This window comes from Scomber scombrus, chromosome 3 (genome assembly GCF_963691925.1).
Source record: "Scomber scombrus chromosome 3, fScoSco1.1, whole genome shotgun sequence".
Lineage (NCBI taxonomy): Eukaryota > Metazoa > Chordata > Actinopteri > Scombriformes > Scombridae > Scomber > Scomber scombrus.
This window is the reverse complement of record NC_084972.1, coordinates 11,129,471-11,155,863: the sequence shown is the minus strand read 5'-3', so window position 1 is coordinate 11,155,863 and position 26,393 is coordinate 11,129,471. Positions and strand designations below refer to the sequence as shown.

At 41.6% G+C, this 26,393-nt stretch overlaps 1 protein-coding gene across 1 annotated transcript; it reads right to left on the bottom strand.

The window, feature by feature from the left end:
- Positions 1-3,086: 3,086 nt before the first annotated feature.
- Positions 3,087-26,012, bottom strand: ptpra (protein tyrosine phosphatase receptor type A). The gene is made up of 22 exons (XM_062416622.1): positions 25,646-26,012; positions 16,938-16,984; positions 16,617-16,698; positions 16,052-16,492; positions 10,009-10,108; positions 9,772-9,845; positions 9,156-9,292; positions 8,813-8,903; positions 8,465-8,541; positions 8,308-8,344; positions 8,086-8,183; positions 7,465-7,584; positions 6,986-7,152; positions 6,750-6,885; positions 6,465-6,614; positions 6,254-6,347; positions 6,036-6,112; positions 5,764-5,898; positions 5,224-5,349; positions 4,953-5,104; positions 3,930-4,065; positions 3,087-3,617 (listed from the first exon to the last, which is right to left on the bottom strand). Exons 2-22 carry the CDS (start codon positions 16,956-16,958, stop codon positions 3,543-3,545), a joined length of 2,526 nt encoding a protein of 841 aa, XP_062272606.1. The 5' UTR covers positions 16,959-16,984; positions 25,646-26,012; the 3' UTR covers positions 3,087-3,542.
- Between the last annotated feature and the right edge of the window lie 381 nt (positions 26,013-26,393).

The window sequence follows — 26,393 nt, the reverse complement described above, 5'->3', positions numbered from 1 at the left end:
AAAATAAAATAAGCAAGGCAGCAGACAGGAATGAAATATAAATAACCTTACATTATGTACAAAAGGGAGTGGGCAGTGACCACTGGGAAAAAATGGTCTGATGAGAAAGTGAAAAAGGGGAAGGGGGGAACAAGTGGACAGCAATAAATGGAGTTGGATAGGAGACATAGGGGACGTAAAAGACACAAAGGTAGAGAGAAGAAGAGGGTACATCGACTCTAGTTTTCCTCCAGCCCAACTATCAGGTTGGAATAAAGGGGAGTGTATCAGGGACGCATAGATACCCTTGGTGATAATTCAAAAAAGATGATTTTATGAAATTTTTTGTTGAATATGTGGGTGCCCATGAAGGATTACTTGTCATGGATCCCACATTCAAGTGATATGGAATGAAATGAAGCCATTGAATCAAGATGGTTCAGTTTAAAAAGCGACCTCAATGTTAGTTGATCTGCACCAACAAGGAATCTAATGTGGCCAATCTAATCTGTCTACTAGAGGGAATGTGAAAGGAAGAATGATTGACCTGGTCTTGGTTTTGGCCCTCTCCATTCATCATACAAAAAGGATTTGTCATTGTTCTGCAGGTGATGTTTAGGAAAACGCACAAGAGTTGGGGAAATGCAAAGCACAGCCTTGAGGATGATGACGGTTTCACCACATACTGAAGGCTAAGTCAGGAAAATGTATCTGTTTTTAAAACCTACCAGTGAGGCACTTTAATAGTTCACTATTATAGCAAAATAATGGGTCTCCTGGGTTGGCACAATGTCATGTTTTGCTGTCAAACTGCAGTGAGACAATGTTACCACATGATCCAAACACACACAATAAACCCATGAAATTGAAGCATAAGCCAATGGACAGAATATCCAAACAATTACGCATCCCCCTCCTCTATTAAAGACCCGAGAAGTGACAGAGTAAATAATTGAAGAACGTAACGGCACCTAACTAATAGAGTGGGCACTTGTGATGCTTTGGAACAAAAAAAAACCCTGAAATGACGATGACAATGCAAAAACAGGCAACAAATTTCAGTGATTGGTCAATTTTAATATTTGCTACTTTAAGTCCCAACGGAAGGGCTAATAGAAGGCTATGAGACCTGAAACCTTCTCAAGAGTTCAAAGTAAATATACTCTAATGTCAATCTCTCCTCTCTTATTTGGTTCTGTAATTTTTAAGGGCTTTGCTATTGGTGCAAATAGTGCATGACTGTTCAGACAATCAACATTGACTCAACCACTCTCTCTTGAAATTCATCAACTTCTGATTTCTTTGTCCACTATAAATAAATTAAAATTGATTGTGCTCCTTTCTTTATTAAAAGTAATCAAATGCGGGACAGTTAGTGTAATTCAGAGTCAGTGTGATACGTACGGGGCTGTTGAATAATGTGTTAAAAATACTGAAACAGCTAAGAAACTCCTAAAAGAATTGTAAGTTTTAGTGTTGCAGGATTTAAAATCTGTTAAAAATCATTTTCAATGAAATCACAGATAAGAGTTAACTCTACCAGTTTCACCTTCTGTTTCAGGTGGTGAAGCACTTTATCTGGTGAGAGTTGAAACTGTTTGAATGTTTGTCAGCTGCAGAGATGAACTCGAGCTGAATTTGTTCAGTTTATAAATTCAATCAGATCCCGGCATCAGTCATCTCCTGAGTTGACTGAGTGGAAATTAGGACTGACCTAAAGCCCTGTGGTTAACTGACATCATTTATCTTTCATTACAATCATAAAGGGCATGTCCTCATCTGTGACCTCATCTTGGGAAAAAAAACTAAAACAAAAACAAAACTCAACTGTAGTTCAAGTCTGGGTGTCCCCATAGGACAGCCATGAAAAAAAAAAAAAAAAAAATCAGAGCAATCATCGCATGGCACACTTCCACTATTAAAGTAACAATGTATCCATTTTTGAAAATATTAGCAACAGCATTCGAATAAAAAGCAACATTCTTCTGCATCAGTGTTCATGGTGGGAAACAAAAGGGAATCATTCTTTCAAAGTGTGACATTACAGCGTAGTGATGTGAGGCTGATATAAAAAAAAAAGAAAAAAGTGACCGGTCCGGTGGACTCACAGGAAACCCATACAGAGATACAATCTACAAGAAAATACTGACGCGTCTGTAAACAAGAGAAAGAGAAATATGCTGGGTGCAGAACATTGGATGATTTCTATGTTCCAGTGATTGCGTTACTTGTGATCATGTTGTGTTTTGGCTTGTCCATGTGATTAACACTGCTGTTAATGCTGTAACAGACCTTCAAATAAAAACAAAATCAGTTTAAAGATTCAACATAAAAACTTGACCAATAATAACATTCCTTATATTAATGTACGGGGAAAAATAAAAGAAGTCTATATTTAATTTCTATTTTCCCAATTTCATGTCATAATCCAGGAATGTGTTGGTTACAGATCCAGATACAGGAAAAAGAGCTTTGTTGTTCCCAATGTCTGAACGTGGTTGGCAGAACTGCATAACCAAGTCAGTGAAGGACTTTGGCACTTGGTGGATAGAAGACAGTGATGTGAAAACACAGCATGTCTTCTCAGCCAGCTTATACTCCAGTTCAAACACACACGCACACACAGATGCTCTATATAATAAAAAATGAAGAAAAGAAACAAACAAACAGAAAAGCTCCTGGTATTTACTGTATATGTTTGCGTGTGTCAACCTGAGACTATGCGCTAGAGATTCTCATCTCCGATCATGATTCACCTTTAAAGCCCCTGCTGCCTGAAACTTCAAAAAGGGGAGAAAATAAGTGGCTTGAAAAATGTCTTTGCCGAGGAGATGCTACTTATTCAGTGTGGTGAAAAAAAAAGAAAATGGCTCTGCTTGTGTATGTGTGTGAATGTGCACTGTATGAACGTCTCAGAGAAAAACAGTCCAGGCTTTGTCTTTTTGCCACCACACAGCGCTACAGCGTGGCTTCTGCAAAGCCTAAAACTTTTTAAGTCTCTGTCCCTAAAAAGTTAAAAACAAAACAAAAAACAAAATCCAAACATCAATACTTTGATTCTGGATTCCTTTTACATTAGCCTCAAAAGCATTAGATTTATATCCATATATATTTATATATTTATATATATATACCAATAAAATACATTACAGGTGCCACCCGAAAATGCAGCCAAACTCAAAACTGTGTCTGAAACCAAAGTAATAAGATGCAACACAGTAAGTATATATATACATATGGGGGGATGGGGGGATGGGGGGAGGAGGGCAAATAGTGTTGAAGAGCTGTATTAACAATACCAATATTACAAAATATTCAAGAAGGCATCTCAGTTAATTTCTCTGTCCAACTGCACTGCCCTGTCCTCTGGGCTGAGACCTCTGTTCCCTTTTCCTCCGGGCAGTTCATCCCATCCACAGATCAAGTTGTGATGAGTCTTTTCTTATATTTTTTAAATCCATCAGATGGGAAAATGCAGCTTTCTGCATGGTGTGTGTGTGTGTGTTCCGGTGTGTGCATATGCTTGTATTAAGTGTATAAGGACAACCATCCATGGCAGGTCCCTACTTGAAGTTGGCGTAGTCAGAAAAGGCATCGATATACTCCTGGACCACTTTGTAGCAGAACTCGTACTGCTCCTGAGGATGTAGGAGAGGAGACAGGAGGAGCGGCCGTGTCAGACGGGAAATGAAATGACAAACATTACTGGTGTCTGCTTGGCTTGAGGCCAGTGGTCTTACACTTTAAATATCTCATGTTGATATTACACTGCTGACAAAATACATCAGTGTAAATAAATCCTTAGCTTGGTAAGAAAGGGTAAAACTTCACAAGTAAATGTTTACATTTTCCAACACGACCATGACAAATATGAACTAGTTGCCTATTGGGCCCTACGACAATGGAATAATCAAAAGTAATTGCACAATCAGGTTCAGATGGCTGCTCACCAGTGTCTGCACCATGTGGGGTCTCTGCAGTCTGAGGCTCTTGACTGTCTGGAAAACATCCAAGATGCCTTCTGCCTTCACCCTCTCCAGGACTGTGCTCAATGCACAAAAAGTCCCTGTCCGGCCAGCACCAGCACTGTAAGTAAACACGCACACACAAGAAAAAATATAAATGTCGATATGCACACTGCAGTAGGCATGAACAACATACACACTCTGTTGTGAGAAGACACAAAGGAACAATTCTGAGAGCAGTTAAATGTCACAGGGAAGAAGAGAACAATTCATCTGAGTTGTTTTTTCCTGTGATTTAATAGCCGCAACAGTTTCCCAGACATCACTCGCCCATTTGATTACCACAAGTAGTTCCATGTGCAACAGTAATATAGAAATCAATGTAATTGTTTTAACCCTATGAAAACAGACCTCCCAGTCCGAAACTGGCCGCGGGAGGTTGTTGTTTGCATAATCCTGTTTAAATTGATCTAAAATAGAAACCATAATGGTTACAGCATTAATCGTTTTGCAGCTGGAAGCATAATCTTGTTGTACGCTCCGGTGGCAAGCTGATGACGTCATTATGTTACATCATGTGCAAAATGTGGTGATGACGCGCGGTGGCGCAGTGAAGTGGCCCGAAGAGCAGAGAGGCAGGTGAATAGTTAATAATAGGGAGAGATTGAGAGAAACAGGATTGAATCAGTAGTTTGTTTGTTTTTTTTTTTTTTTTGGGGGGGGGGGGGGGGGGGGGGGTGTGTTCTTAGACATGTTTTTTTTTTTTTACTTGCACAACCTTTAAACTTAGGTTGTACAGATTTTATGAATATGAAACATCTGAAGAAATGAAAGAATTGACATCACAAAAAGGAAAAATACCAATATGGGTGCTGGTGAACAATTTCTATTGTAGAGTTCAAAGGGTTTTAATGTTATGTTGTGCAATTTTTCTCTTATGCTGGTTAAAAAAGTAATATACTGAGTGAAGAATGTGCATCATGATGTGCTTGCGTGTGTGTGTCTTACCTGCAGTGTACAGTGATGGGGTGGTTGCCAGACTGCTGCTGCTGTTTCTGCACTGCAGCGATTATGTTGATCATGCCTTTACCGTCAGTGGGGATGCCTACCTCTGGCCAACCGTGGAAATGGAACTGACGCACTGCTCGAGCCTTGTTCTCCTGGGAAGATGGATGACGGCAAAAAGAAGAGATTAGGATAAAGTTCACACGCAATAATGATGAACCTGCGGTGTGTTTGTATGTGGAACATCAGCTGGTTTCATCAGCTCCTTTCTCACCCTGTTGTTGGTGACCAGGAGGTCACGCACTGTGTAGCTTTCGCTCTCCTCCTCCCTTTTAATCTCGATGGAGATATCCCCGTGGACCACCACTCCATCACTGGGCCAATACTGGGCGCACTTTTCCTGCAGGACGCACAATGCAGATGGACACAAAATTACATTTAAACACATGCTGAGATCCTGAATGTTGGGAATCTATCATGTCATATAATTGTGTATGCAACACATTCAATTTTATCTCCACATTTCAAAACAGTGATGACTACTATAGAAATAAATGAATAACTACAGTATGATTATTATTATTACCACTTTTACTTTGCAACTGGACTGAAAATATAAATGCATTTAATTAGAGGTCGGACATCAAGATATGTTAAATAACCACTGAAGATGAAGTCACTGTGACAACATGTTATCCAAGACTGGTAGCGTCCAGTTAGCACAGAGTAAATTATAGATTATCAATGTTCTATTTTAGCCAGTTATTGACTTGATATCTAATACTAGTGTTTGTGTCTCCACACAGACACGTACCTGCCCTCTCTCCTCCAGCTCAGTGAGCATAACTATAGAGCAGCTTCTCCATTCCCAGATCATCCTCCAGAAGTCCTCTATGGTGTGCTGCAGGGGACCCTGGCTGGCCATGTACGAGTCCTTCTGACGGTAGCCCTGTGACCAGCGGGAGGAGAGAATGTCCAGAAGGAAAGGATAGAGATTAAAATAAAGGAAGCCTTAAAACACCTGATCAATTGACTGCATTAATGAAATGAAATGATCCACTCTTATCCAGGTACTTTCGCACTCACATCAATGAAAGAGGCATTGACGTAGTCGGTGTTCTCCTCTCCTCGCTTGACTGGAATAATGACTCTGTTGAACTCATCTGTCAGGAACAAGGAGAAGCATGCAGCCTTTCTTTAATTTAACAGAGCGACCATTCATCTGCAATTTCATTATGTGTAACGCAGCACTCAGCACTGTGTGTAGGGACAATAAAACTGTATAACTAAGAAGCATCACTCACATGGAATGATCTGCAGGACTCTGTTCTTCTTCATGTTGGCGGGCAGGTTGCCTGTTCTCATCTTGTCATTCTGGATCTTGATGGATGTCAGTTTCTGGAAATTGTGAGATCCCAACTTAAGACTCATGATGTTTTTTGTTAAATTATTAACAGTTTAAACAGGGGGGCATGATGACTAAGGGATCAGAGAGAATAACTGGTTCTTTGGTACCTTGAATTCAGCCTCCAGACCACTGCAGCCAGCTCCAGGTGAGGGGGCGTAGAGTTTTGCCAGGTGGGACTCCAGAGAGGTCACCTCCAGCTCTGTGTCTCCGTACAGGTAGTGCTCTAACAACGCCTGGAATATGAACACGTACTGCATCTGTGGGAGAGGGGGGAGAAAACAAAGAACAAGATGGAGTAAAGGAAGATGAGTTCACTGAAAACATGTCTCAGATTCAACTGTGACAGAAGCCAAATACTGCAGCATATTTCTAAATGTCAACATGGGACTTACATCAGTCTGGACCATCTGACAGCGCTGAGCTCTGATCCTGGTGACGAAGCCGAACACATCCACCTTTCTCTCAGAGTTCATCATGTCCAACATAGCGTCTATCACAATGAAGGTACCTGTCCTTCCCACTCCCGCACTAACATAGGGGTAGAGAGAAATGTGACTCTTGTGAGTTGTGACATTCTTGTGAGTTGACACAACAAAGAAGACATTAGTGTAAACATCCACAAACTTACCTGCAGTGAACCACGATGGGCCCTGCGTACTGGGGGTTGCAGTTCTTGACTTTCTTAAGGAACTTGAGCATGCCAATGGGGGTGAAGGGCACCCCGAAGTCTGGCCAGCTGGTGAAGTGGAACTGGGTCACAAGTCTCTGAGGCTTCTTCCCAGACACATCTCCCACCTGAGACACAATGAAACCAGGTCATAGACCAAGCCATCAGTCAAAGAATGTCACTAAACTTAAAGTGACAGCGTATAAGACTCATACCCTGGATGTAACCTATTTGGTGTCCGCAGTGTGTAGCTTAATATTTCTCTAAAGATCTTTAGAGACACATTACACCAGGTTTTATTGTGTATCTAAAACTACTTAAAATTCATATGTTCATAGTGAGTTCCCTCTATAAAAAGGCATACTAAGCATCCAATCTTATACTTAAATAACATTATCTAACCCTGAATTAAACTATTTAATCCACTAATGAAATGTTACCTGTTGGATACAGAACTTGCGGATGGTGTAGTCCACTAGAACCATTGTGTCTTCCACAGAGACGCGGATGTTCCCGTATGTCCAACAGCCCTGGTCCGGCCAGTACTGGGCACACTTGCACTGCAACACAGAGCGATTTGACACTGAGTGCACACACAAAGCTTTATACACAAGGGAATAATGGCCTCATTTTTATTCCAGGTTTGGAAAATTAGATAATAAAAAAGATAAAAATTAGGTTATAGGAAGTAACAATAACCCAACAATGCTGATGCTCTGGGAAATTAAATATTGTGAGCAAAGTGAGAAACAAAAGACAAATGAAGGCAACATCATGATCTGAAGAACGAGGCATGGTCTATGTATCAACCCTGTATGTGCTGAGTCTCACGTGTGCTCTGGTCAGCTAACTCTAGAGATAAACATTTAACATCACAAATTAAGACATGTTAAACATAAACCAAATCACTGTGTGCTTTTAAAAAGTTATCCAGTCTTTCATAATCTCTATGCAGACTGCTTACATGTGCCCTTTGTGCAAGGAGGCTACTTTTGGATCTCATAAAAACACAGTATATAACAAATATCGTCATCAATCCGGTGACATCCTGTCTCTCCTACCTCCTTTCTCTCCTTCAGATTGGTCACCATGACAATGGTGGCTGTGTTCTGCTCCCAGATCATCCGCCAGTAGTCATTTACTGTTTCCTCCTTTGGCCCTGAGACACCAGGACAGATACAGATATCAAGAACACAAGTAATGAGTTCAAAATCAAGTTGTTCATTTATTAAATGAACTGCAGCACAGTTGTTTTCTGTTACAACGCAGGCTGCAAATGTTACCTTGAGCTGCAATAAACTTATTCTTCTCTTGGTAACCCTGTTAATGAGAGAAGACAAAAGGAGCGGCACAATGAGACAAAAAAAAAAAAAAGAGTCCATGATTTTAAAGTTAGAGCACAATTGTTTGTTCTGTGGACTGTGCTGCGATTATACAAACATTTATAAAGGAGGCATTGATGAAGTCAGAGTCGGGGACTCCCTCCAGAGATGAGAGATGCACCCTGGAGTGATCATCTGAGGGGGAGAGAGAGAGACATGAAGAGAAAAAGCAAATAATAAGAGGAGCAGCACAGTGAGAGAGGGAATTTTAATTACACATGCTACTTCAAAATGTTTCCATCCCAACACTAAATTATGACTCAGTATATCACTTTGAAAACTGTCTCTGACTGTCTAATGTTTGATGTTTACTATGATTATACTGGATTGTTGTAAAAGCTTCACAAGAGCGCTGCTTTGTTAATGTCAGCCGGTGTCACAGTGTCGGGGTTCAGTTGTTGCTCACATGGCAGGATGTTGACGTATCTGTTCTTTTCTTTATTCTCTTCCTTGGAAGCAGCGTCACACGATGCCTGGATGGGGCAAACCGGCAGAGCCTAGACACACAAAAATATATTTAGGTAACGGAACCGAAGAGCAAGTGTATCTGTCTCCAAACTTTCTATGTGTCTCTAGACTTTGTTTCTAAAGGTCAGCATCACACCAATTTGCAGAGTTATTTGCCTCCTAAACACAAATATTTTCCCCCTGGTTGGGAATCACTGATGTGGGCAACAGAGATACAGGTCAAAGGCGACTCTCAGACTCTCAGTGTGTTATCAGAGGGTGTGTGCTCGAGTGTGCCATACATTAAACTCCTCCCTGAAGAGCTTGTTGTCATCAGCCATGCGACGATTCATCTCTTCTTCCAGCTTGTCAACAGGAAGGGGCGGGTACTTCCTGTTTGTGCTGGGCGCACGGGCCAATAGTGGCACGCTCTGGAGCTCTACGCCGGCGGGCAGGAAGGGAGGAGGCAGACGTGAGGAGAGGAGGGGAAGGGAAGGAACGGGAGGGGTGAGACAGGTGGAGATAAAGACATGAGAGACAGGGTAAGAAAATGAGAGAGGGGGACTGTCTTACATCATGTAAGACTGACTTCATCGTTTGCTGTCTTTCCTTAAGACGCCCACCAGAGGGTGATGTGACTCTATGCTGCCACATGTGAGGGAGCTGACTGCAGCTCTGATGGTTAGGTAATCACAGTGAACAAAAGCCTTCTCCCAGCAGTCAACTAGTGAAATGTTATCACTTTGGGGAGCAAGATCAATCAACTCTTATCAGGAACAGCTCAGAGTGGCAAGTTTGGTCAAGCCGGCTGTACATATTTGCTAATGTGATCCGAAACAAACTAATGGGCGCTCAGTAAGTATGCAATCACATCTGCTGACACATACACAAACAGTGACGCACATGTCGATGTTTTACCTGTATCATCCGATCTGCCGTTGGTCAATCTGAAGGAGTTTGAATGGCTTCCCGCCTGCTTGTACTTTTTAAACCTGTCAATCAACAGAGATCAAACAGCATATTAACAAACAGGCACAAAAAACACACAGTCTCACAGCAGAATGTCAATCAGTCGTTGCCATGGCAACAGCAGCACCTTAGGCCTTCACCGCAAGTCTGTGGATAGTGGGTAGCGCGTCACTGCATTTCACCAACCTTAGCATGTAGAGGATGATGATGATGAAGATGATGACCAGCAAGGAGGACAGGGCCACCATCACTGCTATGATTGGCATGTCATCAGACTGGCTGTTGTCTTGGTGAGAGAGAGAAGCGAGAGAGGGGGTAAAATTTGTTGCAAAAAAGGGAGCACACAATGTCTAAGAGGGAAAATCAATATGACAAGGTGTCTCAATACTTGATATGAGTCAGTGTTTGAAACGGATGGCAAATTCCATTGCATTACTCAATTATTCTCCAATTACACCATTTCAAGTTAAGTAAGCTTGCAGGGTTGTGAGTTACATGTGAATATTTTATTAGATCCCTAATGCCACGTTTTGTTAAGAAGTTATGAAAGATTTATTTCTATAAACGTTCCTAAAATTGTACAAAAACCAGAACCACATTCATCTAGTGATTATAGATAAGTAAGAGAATAGTTGGACATTTGAGGGAATGTGCCTTATTGCTTTCTTGAGGGTTAAGTGAGAAGATCACTCTCATGTGTTTAAGATGAATGAGAAGCTACAATCAGTTAGCTTAGATTAGCATAAAGACTGGAAACAGAGGAAGACAGCTAGCCTGAATGAAGAGTGGTACTGATCTTATCTACATGTCTACAGGCAAACAAGCATGTTTATCAAAATACTGAACTATTCCCTTAAATTATTAAAATCTTTGCATATTCATTTTCTGTCAATCGACTGATACGTTGCAGCTCCAATGCCATGAATTCTGTTATAGATGTTCAGCAGCCCAAATGTGCAGTTTTCATTTATATCCACTCAGATCTTCAGTTTGACAGAAATGTCATGATGCAGATTTTTTTTTTAAAGGCCGAAAGGTGACCTATGCCACTTTCAACACCAGCATGTATCTGTCCTTTCCATAATGGTTGCCCGTGTTAATATTTTATTGGCTTTCTGAAGAAGAAAAAAACAAAACAAATAGAGATGGTGACTGGAGAGAGTGCTGTCAGCAGATAAATCACAGTTTAACTGAGAGGGGTCAACTATCTGCTTCCATAACTGGTTATACCCAAGATGACAGCAGACAGCGGATGACTGTAAAATAAAGAGCGAAACAGGCACATTTGCTGTGAATTCTGTATGAATTATTCAGAGTGTACATGTTAAAACACTTTCTAAATGTCAAAAAGCAGAAAGCAGGAGGGCCTACTGTGATGCATTTCCTTTGTTAAGGATTGTCTGGTTAAAAAAAAAAAAAACAAGGCTTGAGAATTGTTGTCATATGCTGTCAACATTACAGATTAGACATTACATAGACCCAGTCATCTATTCTTTGTGGTGCTTCCTCTGGATTGTAATGGCTGACCGATTTGTCTATGTTTCCATCATGTGCGTGAGTTACTGCAATCCTATAGTCTTCCCTGTGACCTTTTACTGCTGCAGTTAGCACAAAAGACAGGAGTTTTGCCTCGACAACAACAGGGGTTCGGTGTAAAAGAAAACACTGGCTGCCATTTGTGTGCTGATGACTGGCCTGTAAGACACATTAGACCACAACAAAAGAAGAGATTCCTCTAGAAAAAAAATAAAAAATGGCACTGTTGTTGTTGTTGGTGATGGTGGAGACAATGCAACAACAAAATCAGCTGTTCCACGGGTTGACTCAAAATTCAAGAACGCTCTTAACATTCGAAATATGCAACAAAGACTGCATCATTTGACTTCGTGCTCCATATGCGCTTTATAGGGGGGAGGAAGTAGTTTGGAACGCCGCCCAGTTATGTTGCAGTTTCACGCACAATTCCAAGGACTGCTCAGTGTTTTCCCTCGGACAATGTGTACATTGAAGGCAGCGAGAGCACAACAGGCTGTGGATATCATGTGGTACTGACACAGCCTTGACAGATTTAATGCCATCTAACACTGCTCGCAGCTCTCCACACAAGGCCCACAGACGGCCAGAGGGAGACGATGAAGCAATTACGTAACACCTATGAAAGTGATTATGTTATATAATAGTCACACCATATAGTGCAGTGGAGGCCCATCTGTTGCATTTTATGTTGTCCAGGAACTTACTTGCTCAGGTGTTCTGCACAAAGACAGCTTGAATTCATGTTCCAAACAAACCTGCTAATATTATACTTGATCATAAAAACCATCTTTGCAAATCAGTCAGTGATATTTTATAGTGTTGTGTGTATTTCTCTATAAACATGCCAATGAATAATTAATGTAAAAGAAAAGAGAGGGGGGCGGGATGGATCATGTTACAGAGATATTACTAACGTGGTCAGCATAAAAATTCAAAGCGGCTACATACAGCTGAAATACATTTGGAATTAACCATTGAAGTATTTTTCATTTTGGTTTAATGTATTAAAAATGTTAAGTGTTAAACATGAATGCTGTTCATTTCAAATAATGAAGAGAGTCAGAAATGCACTTCATTCCAACTATCTGCAAACTCTTGCACATATGATCTTTTTCACCTGACTAGAAAGGACTAAAGCGCTCTCAATATTCTCCTGTTTTTAAAATAACAGCTTTCGGCGAGGTCTTCCAGTTTGGTAGTTTTTAGTAGGGATGCAACGAAAATTCGGCCACCGAAAATCTTCGGCCGAAAATGGCCCAAAAGCGCATTTTCGGTTTTCAGCCGAAATACTTTTATCACCGAAACAACACGGCCAAAACAGCTAACTAAAGAGATCAGCTCCTCTGATGCATCTGTATCAGACGTATAATATAATGTATAATTGCAGCACTAAAGTGTAGTACACTCTTAGAGTCTGTGAGCACACGTTTCACTGAGATCTATTTGGATCCTCTGCACTTCATCGCGACTGTACTTGATCCGCATTATAAAGATCATTACTTGGATGTGGGATTAAAGCAGCGCGCACGAGAAATGATCCGGGCCGCGATGGATGCGGAGAACCCGCTTACAGACGGAGAAGCGCACAGCACAGTAGAAGGTGTGTGTGTTTGTGTGACTATAAATGCAGCGTGTGGGAGAGTAAAGCGTGCTTATAGCTCTGTGTTGCTGCTTATTAGACCGATACCGATCGCAACACTCCACCAAGAGTAACACTAAGTGTTATTTTTAACTTAAATTAAATTTATCTTGTGCATTGTTGTAAGGTCATTGCTAAATAAATATTTTCATACTTTTGTAATTGATTTATTCTTTGAATTGCAATGCCTTGATTTTAGTGAGGTTAGTACACAGTCATAGCCATAAATGCAATTGTACTAATAATTGGCATAATAATTTCTTTCGGTGTTTCGGTTTTCGGCCTTGGTTTCCTCATTTTCGGTTTTCGGTTTCAGGCAAGAATTTTCATTTCGGTGCATCCCTAGTTTTTAGGATTCTTGTGGATGACTAGTCAAATACAGGTATGTCACGTCAGGACATTTGCAGCACAGCTACAATGGGGGCGGAGGGGTGGGGGGGTCTAAAAGCAGAAAAATGTTCAACCATCTAAAATATTAAAGGTCGACTCTTGACCGCGAAAGCTCACATGCTCGCTCTTTTTAGCTGTTGCCACTGCTTCGGTGGACGACATGAATAACACGCCAGCTAGATGGAACAACAAAAGAAAACAGCCCGACGCTCTGAAGTGAATTATACAGGACGCCATCAATCTGTGCTCGTGTATTTGAGGAGTGATTCTAATGAAACTTTCTTGATATGTTCACCTAGAGCTGTTTCGTCTAATTCACAAAGGCTGTGTTAACATGTAGATTTAAAGGATTGGTTCACAATTTTTCCAAGTCAAGTCTCTCTTAAAACAACAGTGAAGTGCCCATATAATTATTGATACAGGTTTCCCTTGCTGTAATCATTCCTCCTGTTCATATTGACTCTTTGAAGATGACGTCTGTAACACGCTTTCAATGTTAGTGATGTGGAACAAAATCCACAGTGTAACAATGTATTCAAAAGTTTATCTGAAGCTTATATGAGGCTTTAGTCTTCTCAGTTAGTCATATCAAGAAAATATTGTTTGAACTTTCAGCCTTTTTTGATATCATATTCCCTTTTTTGTTACTTTTGTCCAGTGTGGCTCAACAGGGAAAACAAAAAGAGGGAATTTGGCCCTAAAAACATTTTAATTTTTTAAAAGATATCCGCTTTATTTGACTAGACCAGACAGCTGAAGCCTCATATAACCTTCAGATAAACTTTGGAATACACTGTTGCACAAAACGCAGACTATGGAATTTGTGCCCCATCACTTACACTGAAAGTGCATTAGGAGGGGATCTTCTAATGGTCAGAATGAACAGGGGGAATGATTACAGCAAGCAAAAACTGTTTCAATATTTATATGGATACCTGACTATTGTTTTAACACCAACTTGAAAAAAATGTGAACTTATCCTTTAAAATGTGTTCTGGGTGATCCGATGGACAAGACCCAGCTCTAAATACAGGCCTGAATGCATTGAAAAAGCTTTGAGAAAGAAATGAAGCAGTGACATCTCAAACCAAGGAAGAACAAATCAGGCAATCTGCCAGTGACAAACAATTTGATTGATAGATAGAGCCGCATGCAACAGGCTCCAACCGTAATGCGGATACAGATACGGTTGGAAAGGAATGAACGTGAATCAGGTACTGCAGAGTCACCAAATCTATTTTTTTCCTCTTGCAACCTGCAGTTTTACCGCAGATAAAAATTAAACGGGAACAAGAAGGTAAAAGCCCTTCAGGAGGCGGATAAAGATGCAATCAGAATCGATCAGATACAACACACAGGGTCTGAACACTGCCTTGATGATGTCTCACACTTCTCTTAATAACTCTGACTTTTTATATTCAGCTGTAGGTTTTATGTACAGAGAGTCAGAGTAAAAAAAAAGCCCATGGCATGGTATGTAGTCATTTTTCCATTGGAGATAAAAAAAAAAATGAGTCACTGCCCCTTTAATCAAAACTGACCATGTTGCTTCATGGCATTCTGGTCTTCTAAAGCTATTGCTGGTGGAGGAGCTGGGACCTCCCTGTGCGGCTGTTAAAAGGTGCTGAATAATGGTAGTAAGTGTTTCAGGGTGGACATTAACTATGCTGTTTATTAAATTTTTTTAACACGATTTAATTTTGGGTAGTTTTTGGCTTTATTTGTCAGTACATGGCATTGAGGCCGACAGGAAACAGGAGGGAGAGAGAGGGGAATGACATGCAGCAAAGGTCCCTTGCCGGAGCCGAACCAGGGACGCTGCGATTATGTGGCATGCGTTGTAACCACTTGACTACCGAATCGCTCCACTTTGGTCTTATTGTTGTGGTTTTGACCATCATTTATATCTGTTATGTTAACATTGCACTCACCAAAGTAACTGTATTGGACCATGGAGAAATAGGCATGATTCTTGAGGGGTCAAGAAAGCAGTTTGAGAGTTAAACCAGGGGGTTGGTCTGTAACTGTAATGGAAACACTGATCACTTTACCATTCCCCTTCATTTTAACATACAAATATGCTTGGATAACTTGGGTGGTGGGGGTTTGTTTAAAACTCGTGTGATTGTCTGACTGTTCCTGACTCCATCAGACTTCTTTTTAGCCATGTGTACGGTCAGAAATTGATTGGGGCTCTGGGGGAAAGTGTCCCTGAAATATGTTAAATTACTTGGAACTGGGATGATGGAGGATTTTTAAATGCCCTTGTAAAATAAACAGTTAAACAAAGGCTTAATACGTTTTGCAAAGTGTGTCTGGATTTTGCTCTGTATTCAAAGTATGACTTGGAACAGCTAGATAGATAGATAGATAGAAACTTTATTGATCCCCTAGGGGAAATATAGGGAACCTAGGCTTCCATACCTGCACAAAAAAATTGCCCTGGAAATCATCCAAATGCCCCGAAACATAGGCAATGATGCCCTGGTGGTGAGCATTTATTTCCTGGTTGTAATTTTATTACTACTGATGAATAATGAAGAATAATGACAGATACTAGGAATGAAACCCAAGTTGTAAAAATCCAGAATGAACCCTCAGGTAACCTCTCAATACATCTAACCTTCAAAGACTGTCTTCATGACTCATAACATTATGACTCACCTTGTGGGCTTGTGTCGGTGGTGAATGCTGTGGTGGTCTCCGATTCCTCCATACCGTACTTCGTATCAATACTAGTGTCTGGAGTTGAAGTATCCGGAACCGGAGTTCTGGTACTGTTCCCATTTATCATCTTGGTGGGAGTTGGTGGAGGCGTTGTGCTCGGTGGTGCCTGAGGGGCATCAGTTGGAGCTGGAGGTGGCGGAGGCGGTACCAGCCTCATGGTGCTATTTGGATCCACCGGTTGTACGTCTTCAGCACCAGGTGGGCTTAGGGTGGTGGTGGTGGTGTTGGTGGCGGTTGTTGCTGTTGTTGTTGTCATCACCGCCGGGATGGCTGCGGGCATTGTGGGTGGGACTGTGGGGGCTTGTGTGTGTGCGGCTGTGACATTGAGGAAGGGCGCGGAAGGGGGATCTGTGGGTTTGGCAGTGATATTTGGATGACCTGGAAAGGTCAAGACATGAACAGGTCAAGCAAAGGACCGAACAGTTTTTCACTGTGAGCCTTTTAACCTACGAAGGTGAGCAAGTAAAGACATTTGATTTCATTATTTGGACGTGGTTCTTACTTGTCACGGGGACATGATCCTGGGCTGTGGCCCCAAGGGCTAGACCGAGCAGCAGGAGCAGGGGACACACACCCATTCTGCCCTACATGGAGGATACACAACACAAGAGACAGGAGGGTTTCAGTCAAAAAAATACTTTAAAATCTTATTGATATCATTTAAAAAAAAGATCCTGAACTTTATATGAAGACCAGGAAGTTCAAAGTTAATATGTCCTATCTAAATTCTGCATGCTCAGTTTTGGAAAGTCTTAACCCTGTCACTGACATGAAAATGAAATACTTGCACAATGTTAGTTTGTGTGGTTTAAAAGCCGTTTACCTGAAGAAGCGAAGTTGGCATCAGACACTCATTCGCACAGCGTGGTTCTGGAAACCAAAGAGAGGACATATAGCGTGACTTCAAGGGTCTCATTATTTTCTTGCGTTTCACTTCACATGTATGGCAAAGTCATATTTTAAAGTAGCTTTTGTTTTCTTTGCAAAATGCTCCTCGAAGATCACAGTGAATTACAAGGTGTGTCATGTTATGTTCCTGTCAGACTATCATTTTTCATAATTTGGTCATCCAAACTAATGACTTGTTTAAAAAAAAAAAAAAAAGAGTTAATTATAGTTCAAAACTAACAAAATAAGTTTGAAGCTTATGCTTTACACTTTTGATCAGTTTTGGCTGCATAACAAGTTCATTAAATTGATCATTTTGACTATATTTTCCTTATTATATGTAATATCTGAGAAACATTTTTAAAATATTCTTATATTGATTTCAAGCATGTCACCAAGCCTTTATGTGTTTCTTAACTCTTTGCAATGAGGTTTCATTGGACATTTGGTGGTTGGTGGTTGGTGGATGATATTCAACATCCACCAACCACATAACCAAAACTGAAGTAGTGTCACATTTAAATTCCTGCAGTGATAGTAAGGCATTTAAGACTCTTTTCCCCCAGATATGGGGATGAGTGGGTGGGGGTCAGAGGATACACACACTTTACACAGAGAAAGCATGGTGAAGGCTGGGTGGTCGCTGTGGATGACTATCAGTCTTTTATGTAATCCCAGAGGCCAACAAGGCTGTTGTCTCTCTGACCGAGCTGTGATAATCCCTGGGCCCTAATCCCATGGTCCTGACCCGGGAATAATCCGGCCCGTCTGCCTCTGCTTAAAGAGATACCCCAACACAGCACCCAGCCAAACACGAACTGATGCTTCACATCAAGGATTACTGCATCAGTGGGCAGAGGATAAATTGGGCGCTAAAAGCACTAATAGTGCCAGTTGCCAATCCGCTGGCGTTGTGAACTGAGTTCATTCATTGCAGTACTACATTTGGGTTTTAGCACAGCGCTGTTAGACTGCAGCCTGAAATGGGGCATGATGAGCAAGTTATGTGGTCAATGAGGATGCTATTAACCTACAAATCCAATTGTTGCTCTCCCTCTTCACCCATTTACTCAGCAAATGTCTGTTTCCCAAAATGATTCATGCCCTCAAGTGTGAGATGTTTAAACATGAAAACTTGACTGACAAGAAAACTTCAGCTTGAACTTTTTGTACAGCTCTTATAAACCAAAGCATTTTTAAAAATTTTTACCACAAACCTTTCTTCCCCTTTTTTAAAGGAAACACAGCAAGGATGTTTTCACAAGTCTCTAATGACATGCAGGTGCACTGATATCCTCCTTGTTAATAGTGTTTAATATTCTTATATCAAATGTCTCAACTCTGCAAATGAGAAACAGATGTGAGCTAAGAAAACATATAGCTGCAGCGTGTTCAGACTTTAGTTAAGTCATAAATCAAAGCGCATGTTGCTTCCTTCCGCTGCTGTCTGGTCACACACACACGCTCACACACAAAATCCCTCACTAACCCAAAAACCACATCACAACCCTTAACCCTTACCTCTACTATCCTCCCCTTCAACACTCATTAAATAGGAGTGACTCAGCTGTAACAGCCCAGCTCAGTGATTAGTACTGTTGCTGTGAATGAACACTAAACATCATATTTCTCTGCATGCATCATCTTAAATTCAACATGATAAACGGAGGCCACTACAGACTTTTACCATCAACAAGAATTTTTTTTTCTTAATGAAGCATGACTCATCGTTTTCTGCGTGCCATCCGGGGGGAGTGACGTGTGATGGTGAAAGTGATATAGAGCCGCTCCTGTTGCTAACCTTCACTTCTAAAGATGCTGCAGAGTTTTTATCTAGAGACTGTGTGCCCAAGAGCACAACTCCCAAGACATGCATCTTAATGTGTTTTGGTCTCCTGAGAAGCAGCAGGAGACTTATGTGTTGGTAGAGGACATTATTAATTTAAGAGGTATTGGGCAAGTGCTTCTATTTGTGCCACTTTTAGGTTTTGTGCAGTCAGGGCTCTCTTTTAAAAGGGTACAATACTGTAGGCTGGTGTAATGCCGCCTGATTATTTGTTTATTTGTCTAATTACGTAATTATACAGGACATGAACATTCAGGGAAATCACTCGTTTCATGTCCTCAACAGGCTCGAATAATGTTCCAACACTGGCTGAGGAACATCTTCCTATTACGGCACACCGGGATGTTCTTCTTCTCAATAGAACAAAGAAAATGGCCCGCTACCTACTTCTATTGATTTGATCTCAGGTTTCATAAACAGATTTAATTGATAAAGCACTTTTCATCTTTAGTCTGTTTCCTGTCGATCCAGCCACCTCCTCCTCAATGTGGTGACACAGCCAAATGTGAAAAAAGGAGAGTAAATATCTTACCGACAGTTTCATCACGCTATTCCCTGTGGAGGAAACATGTACATGCCCATCTATTAGCGAATGAATGTACTCAAAAAGGTAGTCATGCAGCTCTCACTCTCCTGACTTTTGGGCTTGTGTTGTGCAACCATGTGAATATTTTTCAGACGAGGCAGAGCACTTAGAGGAAGCTGTGTACGGCTGTCACAGCTCGGATAAGCTGCCCTGTGGCCGAGAACACGACTGCCACAGCTTTCTTAAAGACGATGACAGGCCGAAGAAAAATCAATAGTTTGACTGGAGGGAGTAAGAAACACACTACACAAATAAAACCAACAAAAAAAACAATGTGCTAGGACAGCTTCTTTGCTTTTGATAAAAAATAAAAAGTGAATATGCCCCCGCCCCTTATTTCCCAATGGTATTATCATCATATGCTTTACTTGCAGTATCATAATCTACAGAACTGGATTGAATAACAGCAGGCCTGGGCGTTAAACCTCAGTACCTGTTGAGTAACAACCAAAAGCATCAAGTATCAAGATGTACTGAAAGCTGCCTTCTACAGATTATTAGGCTTGTTTACTAATTCTTTTCACTAACTTTAGTTACTAAAAACAGGCCATACTGCCTGATATGATGAGGAATAAACCAAATTAAACTAAAGCAAAAATGTTTATCCTGTATCCTGGAAATATGGTTTAAAATGAGTGTTGCAACGATTAGTCGCACAACAGAAAATGAACAACAACTATTGTGAGAATGAATTCATCTTTTATGTGAATATTTACTGTTGTCTTTAGTCCTTCATGATAGTTAACTGAATATATTTGGGTTGGGGACTGTTTGCTGGGACAAAATGAGACATTTTATCTTGCGTAAATTATCGTTAGCTACAGCTCTAGTAAAAATGAATTTGTGTTTAACTCTCAATGATATAAACACAATATTTCACCTTGACTTGTGTATTTAGAGTGTATCTGGTTTTAAAGCAAAGCTATGCTACTTTAGCTCAATAGCAAATAGGCATTCATGGAGTAATTGTAAATGCTAACATACAGCTTAAAACTAGCACAAGAGGATTGAAGTCGTAAGTGAGCAAAATGACTCCGTCATATCATTTACACCATAATATTTATCTAATGTTTGCTTACATCAGTGATCATACGCTAGTGGTCAAACCAAATCAATACCCTGAATGAATTAAATTAAACAAGAATGTGTTGTATTTTATTGCTTAATCATTCTTAATAATTAAATTCACTTAGTATATCCAACCTCAATCATGACTATTTCTTTCTTCACAAGTTGTATAGTCTTGCTTTAACTGTTGTTACACATGTTTATCAAGCTTCTTTGTCATTATTGTTTATTTAATTCAATCTAATCTATTTTATCTGATTGTATTTGATTAAACATGTCCAAACCAGGCAAAGTCTTCATGTCCACCATTCTGTCAAACACCTCATATCCAGTCATGTAAGACAACACAATGAGCTTGAAAAGCTGTCTTATTTCCTGAATCAAAGCCCACACCATTGTGCAGAACTCGCTGCTTAATGTGCATGCAAGTGGTGAGCCCGACCACGACCAACTAATGAAGACAGTTGCCTCTCTGCCTGTGGCCAACTGCAGACCTCATAGGAGTGCAATCACACAGTAGTGAAAGAGCTGGGCTGTTCCCATGTCATTTCATTCACAGAGTGAAAGGAACACTTATAGGTAGAATATAAAGGAAGTCCAATTACATCTCCATGACAACCAAAGGCTAAGACGCAAGTTCAATGCAAGGTAGTCATTTAATAAGCAGAGTTCCCACTCAAGTCTCCGGGTTTCAGTGATGCTTTTGTATTTACTTGTGACCTCAGGTGAAGTAATAATATCTTTTCCGGAAGTGCGGACATGAATTCATGAATAGCTGAAGATGACATGAGGCAGATTTTTTTTTAAAGTGACCTCTGAGGTGCAGAAAATACTTCAGCCTGAGACTAGAAGCTTTCAGAGTTGCTGCTGTTTTTAAAGTTGATTAGATTTCACAGAAACTCAACAACAACGTGGCCGTAACACAACAACTCTACTTTGTTCATTCCGAAAAACCAACAAATCTCATTCATAATTCCCAGACAATCTTCCCGAGGCAAGCTGAGTGAGCTGCAGCAGACACAAACCCTGCAGGCTGAGCTGACATGACACCAGTAGTGGTGGTCAAGGGGACTTCACCATTCATGCAGAGAAATATTTCCCTCTGGCTTCCTACAAGGCATCCTGTGCTTCACTAGTGGCTGCAGCGCTAGATAATGGTTGTCTGTCTGTCTCCATTCATGGCATATTAATACTGTTTCTATGTCTTGAGAGGGAGGGGGGGGGGACTGGGGCAACAGGAATACTGTGAATGCTTCTCTTCACGGGAGACTGAAGTAGGCCTAACCCAGGGCCGCTAGGACTCTCACTCTGGAACAGACCACAGATTATACGTCCCCAGTGCCACATACAACAGCCACAATCCTCTGGACTTCCCTTTCTGAGGGATACTACTCCCTGCTGGTGTGGTTTGTGTTCCTGTTCGCTTCATTCATGAAGCTGGTGAGTTGATGAAAAGATGAAGAGAAGCATAGGATTACTATTCTGGCTAATCATACAGGCATGGGTGACCGCTGTGTCTGTTATTAAGCCCGTAATGATGATTTGGTTCCGTCAGGCATGAAGGATCAAGAAAATGCACTTGTTTCAATGAGTGAAAGTGGTGAGTCAGGGAAGCTCTGCTCTACGTCTGCTTCATTGTGGGGTTTCTCACAGAGCATGCCAGGGGCCTCTCAAGCTTTCCCACATTGGACACAGAGGATGTGGAGGCGCAAAGCATGGCCTCCCCACAGAAGCCACTGTGACCTTGAAGCGTGGTGTGGGGCCAAACGGCCAGCTGAAGGGCCACGATGAAACCAGACTCACTATCACGTTATGCCAACTGAAACTCAGCCACTCAAATGGATTTCTAGCAGAGTATTGAAAACTGCCAGAAGCCTGAACGCCGGCCTGGTTAGATTTGTGGACTTGTTTACTTATTCTTTGATTAGAAAGTTTATAGTTTAATCATAACTTTTGGCTATTTCAGAAGTATTTTATTTAGGAAAAGTTTTTGTCTAACATTGCTTACACAACATCTCATATTTGAGAATTTGGCTTTCTCTATTTAAGGAAATATGTGTTTCTGGAGATAAGGAAAAAGCATAGTATTGAAATGCATTTTGGTTATAGCACCAATGCTTAAGTATAGTTTTGGCACTAATATTCATAAGTCCCAAAATGATACTCAGTTCTAAATGGAGCACAGACGGGCGGCAAGGCCAAACTTCCCGGCCACATTGTTTCATCTTTGCTTTGGTCATTTGGGTTCTCTAACAATGGGAACCCAAACTGAAGGTTCCCATATCTGACGTGACCATCCTACAGCACCCGTCCCCTCCTCTTCCTCCGAAAGATAAGAAGCCCATCCAAGATGAAGAGAAAATCATCTGAGACTTAACGACACAGAAGTCTGATGACAGTTCCCTCTTTCTTCCTCGTCCATTCTTACGCAGTGTACAGACAGGACTACTCAGGCTTGCTAACATGCTCTCTGGACATTTTTTCACAGCGGGGCAAGAAAGGTCTTGTCGGCTCGAAGGCCGATGCCAAGGGCAAACATAAATATTTATAACTCTGGTTCTCAACTGGTTTTGAATTTGAACTAAGTTTGAACTCGACTGTAAAGTCGAGACCCATTGTTTGAAAAGCATGAATGTGACATTTTGCTCATAATTCTGGTTTTCTGTGGATTTTAAGCCCACAAAACACTGAAATGTGGCTGCCTTAACATAACTGTCACATTTACCACGACGGACTGTATAACAATCAAAGAATTTATGTGCCTTTAGTTATGGTCAAGAGGCGCAGTCTAGTGCAATCCTTTATGTGGAGGAGTGCTAATGTACCATTTCTACAAAACCCACCTGTCTTCCATCCACAGCTCCAACATTTAGTGCCATGATCCCACCTAATGGAAACCTACAGGAAAACACTGCTGCACTTATATAAACTCTAATCAATGGATGAGGAAGGCCTGAATCAGAGGTGAGCTTACAAAACCACAAGAAACGTTTCACACATCTTAAATACTTCTTATCCCACGAAGCCTTTTAAGTCCATCATTCACATCCATCACATGTGCGGCTAACCGGAAACATCAGTCAGCCCACATCACAAGGACGTAAAACAAAGATTTACTCAATCATTTAAAGGGATTACATAATTACTATATTCCGCATCTACAGAAATCAAAGCTGGATGGTTCTGTGAAGTCTTCCCGGTCAGACAAGATATTTGATTTGGGAAGTTAGTCATCACGCAGGTTCATTTCCTGTATTGCGAAATAAATGTCATTACGGTCGAGTGACATATCAGATGAAGCTGAATCAGGCTCCATAATGCTCCGTAATCCTCTAAATGTAGCTGTGTTTAGCCTGTCAGAGGCTGAATTACAGTGCCCGTCCAGAGTAAAATATGTAGGCCTACAGGTGGAAACAAAAATATACCTCCTGCCGCACCCAAACAGCTAACACATAATACTGTGTCAGCAGCAGCACCCTGAAATTGTGAAATTTCATGACAAGAAGGCGAAGATCCGCCCATCAAAACTTCACGCGCAAGCTCCCACAAGACAATTTCGAGCTATACTTTATTCTTATTTTTAGAAACTAGGCCAATCATGAAAAAAGTGGTGTGAGGATCACTCAAACTCCTCTGCTAAAAACCCTTTCAGGGTCCCAAGACAGAAATAACTAAATTTTCTTAAAATAGGCTGGAGAATGGAGATATGGACAGAACGAGCAAGATGATAACACCTCTGCCTTCCTGTGTCGTACTGCCAAAGTACACTTTTTTGTGTTTTTCATTTTAAAGACAGAGGCAGACTTTCATGAGATGGAGCTGCTTGGCAACCATAGGTGGACATGTCCAGACCTGACAAACAGAGGTCAAGTTAGGCCAGACCGCTCTATGAGAGACGAGTCGAGCAGGTTGCAGGAGTCGCAGCTTGAATTTTGCACTTACACAGTCGTATTGTGACATGACGACCTGGTGGAGCGGAAACCAGACTGAGTTATGGTGGATATATGCTGCAGCTCAGTGATTCAGTCCAGACGTGATGAGTCAAAGCTCCAGGCAGACATAGCAGAGGCTCTTTTCAGATATGACAAGCTAAGCTCCCCCACTGCATCCTCAGCCTGGATGATGCTTCTCTCTAGTCTCACTTTAAAGCATCCAAACTCCTGTTTGAAGCAGCAACCAGTGTACTCATTAATATTCTTTATCTAACTCCCACCATTTATTATTATACTTAACAAGTAGGTGTCCTATTAAAGGAATAATCTGTGTTCCAAAGAGCTGAGAAATCATAACTTACAGGCTAAGTAAAACAGAAAAAAAACCTCAACACCCACAAAATTGAAATGGTATGCTCGGTTACACCCAACATAGAGAGAGAGAGTGAGAGGGGAGAATATTAATCATTACAAAAGAAAAAAAAACTTTGGGAGAGGTTGTAAAGGGGACATTCACACTCAGAAGACTAAGTCAGAGAGCAGAAGAAGCAACACAAAGCAGCAGCTGTGATTTGACAGACCATACATGTTCATGTTAGTAGTGTTAGTCATGTTAAAGCGACCTAATTCCTGTTGTGGGTCGCATGAAGCCCCCCTGCTCCTCCACCCACACCCACCCATCCACCCAGCCAGCTAGCTAGCTCCCCACCCTCTCTGAACGTGTAATAACAAAGCGTTGATCAATAAAGTGTACTTTCCAGTGAGGCAGGGCAGACCTGGACCCCCTCTTTGTTCCAGTGCCATCGCAACAGCGTGTGTGTATGTGTGTGTGTTTTATCACAACAAAACCGAGTTACAAATGTCTGACTTTTAAAATGTTGTCACACTCATCTTTAAGCCCCCCCCCCTTTTTTTCTCGAGAGCCCCCCCTCGCCGAAATTTCCCTCCCTGCCTCCGAGCTACTTCTGAAATGTTCCGAGCATTACAAAGAGGTTCACAACTGCTGTACACAGCCCTGCTCCTGACACACGGCCGGGTTAAGCTCCTCTGCTGTAAAAGGCATCATGTAATGTGCCAGGCTGCGAGGCTCAATGTGGGGGGACAAAGTGCTTGTTTGTGGGTGACACGCAGCGAGAGGAAACATGCTTGTACAGCGACATTGTAACAAGTGCGATTCAGGCTTTTGCGCAACAAAAACAAGAAAAACTCACCACAACTCCCGTAGCGCCCAGAGGAAACCCGAAAGGGCGAGAAAAAAAAGTCAAAGCCAAGTAGGGAATTAATGCTCTGTTTCCCCTTCCACGTTTTTTTTTTCAACCCCGGCCCCCTGTCTCCACACCCCTGGAACCGAGAGTGTGAGCGGGGTGGGGGGACCTGGGTGATAGCAGAGGAGGGAAGCACGGTCTGGGACACACGGCCAAGCCAACACTTCGCTGTCAGTTTATCCGCTGAATCCAAGCGAGTACCGGCGGCCCCAAAACAATCCTTAGTCCACCCTACCGTACCGTCCCTTCAGAGTGGACTTTCTCGGCTTTCCTGGATGGTATATCCCACGGTTTATCCGCTGTATCCGGGCGCGTCGGCCGACTATTCTAGTCCGCCATGTTGTGTGTCTGTCTGCATCGGAAGAATGGGAAGCGAGCTGCAAATTCCCAGGCCAGGCCCCGTCTCTTCTCCACTCGGTTTCTCCATAGCCCGCAGCGACACCTGCCGGCCGAGAGGAGGCCTGCACTGTCCACATTGTGCCACACAATCACTGCAGCGGTGCGGGGAACTCCAAAGGGTACTATGGTTGGTCCCTGACTCTATTTCACTGCCCCTGTCTAGTTTATCGACCCAGCCACAGTATGGACAACTATATATGCAGCTCTGTAATAAAATCAGAGCCTCTCAGATGAAGGTTGGGCTATATATGAAACCAAATATCTAGTTTGTGGTTCATTATGACAATGTGTTCAA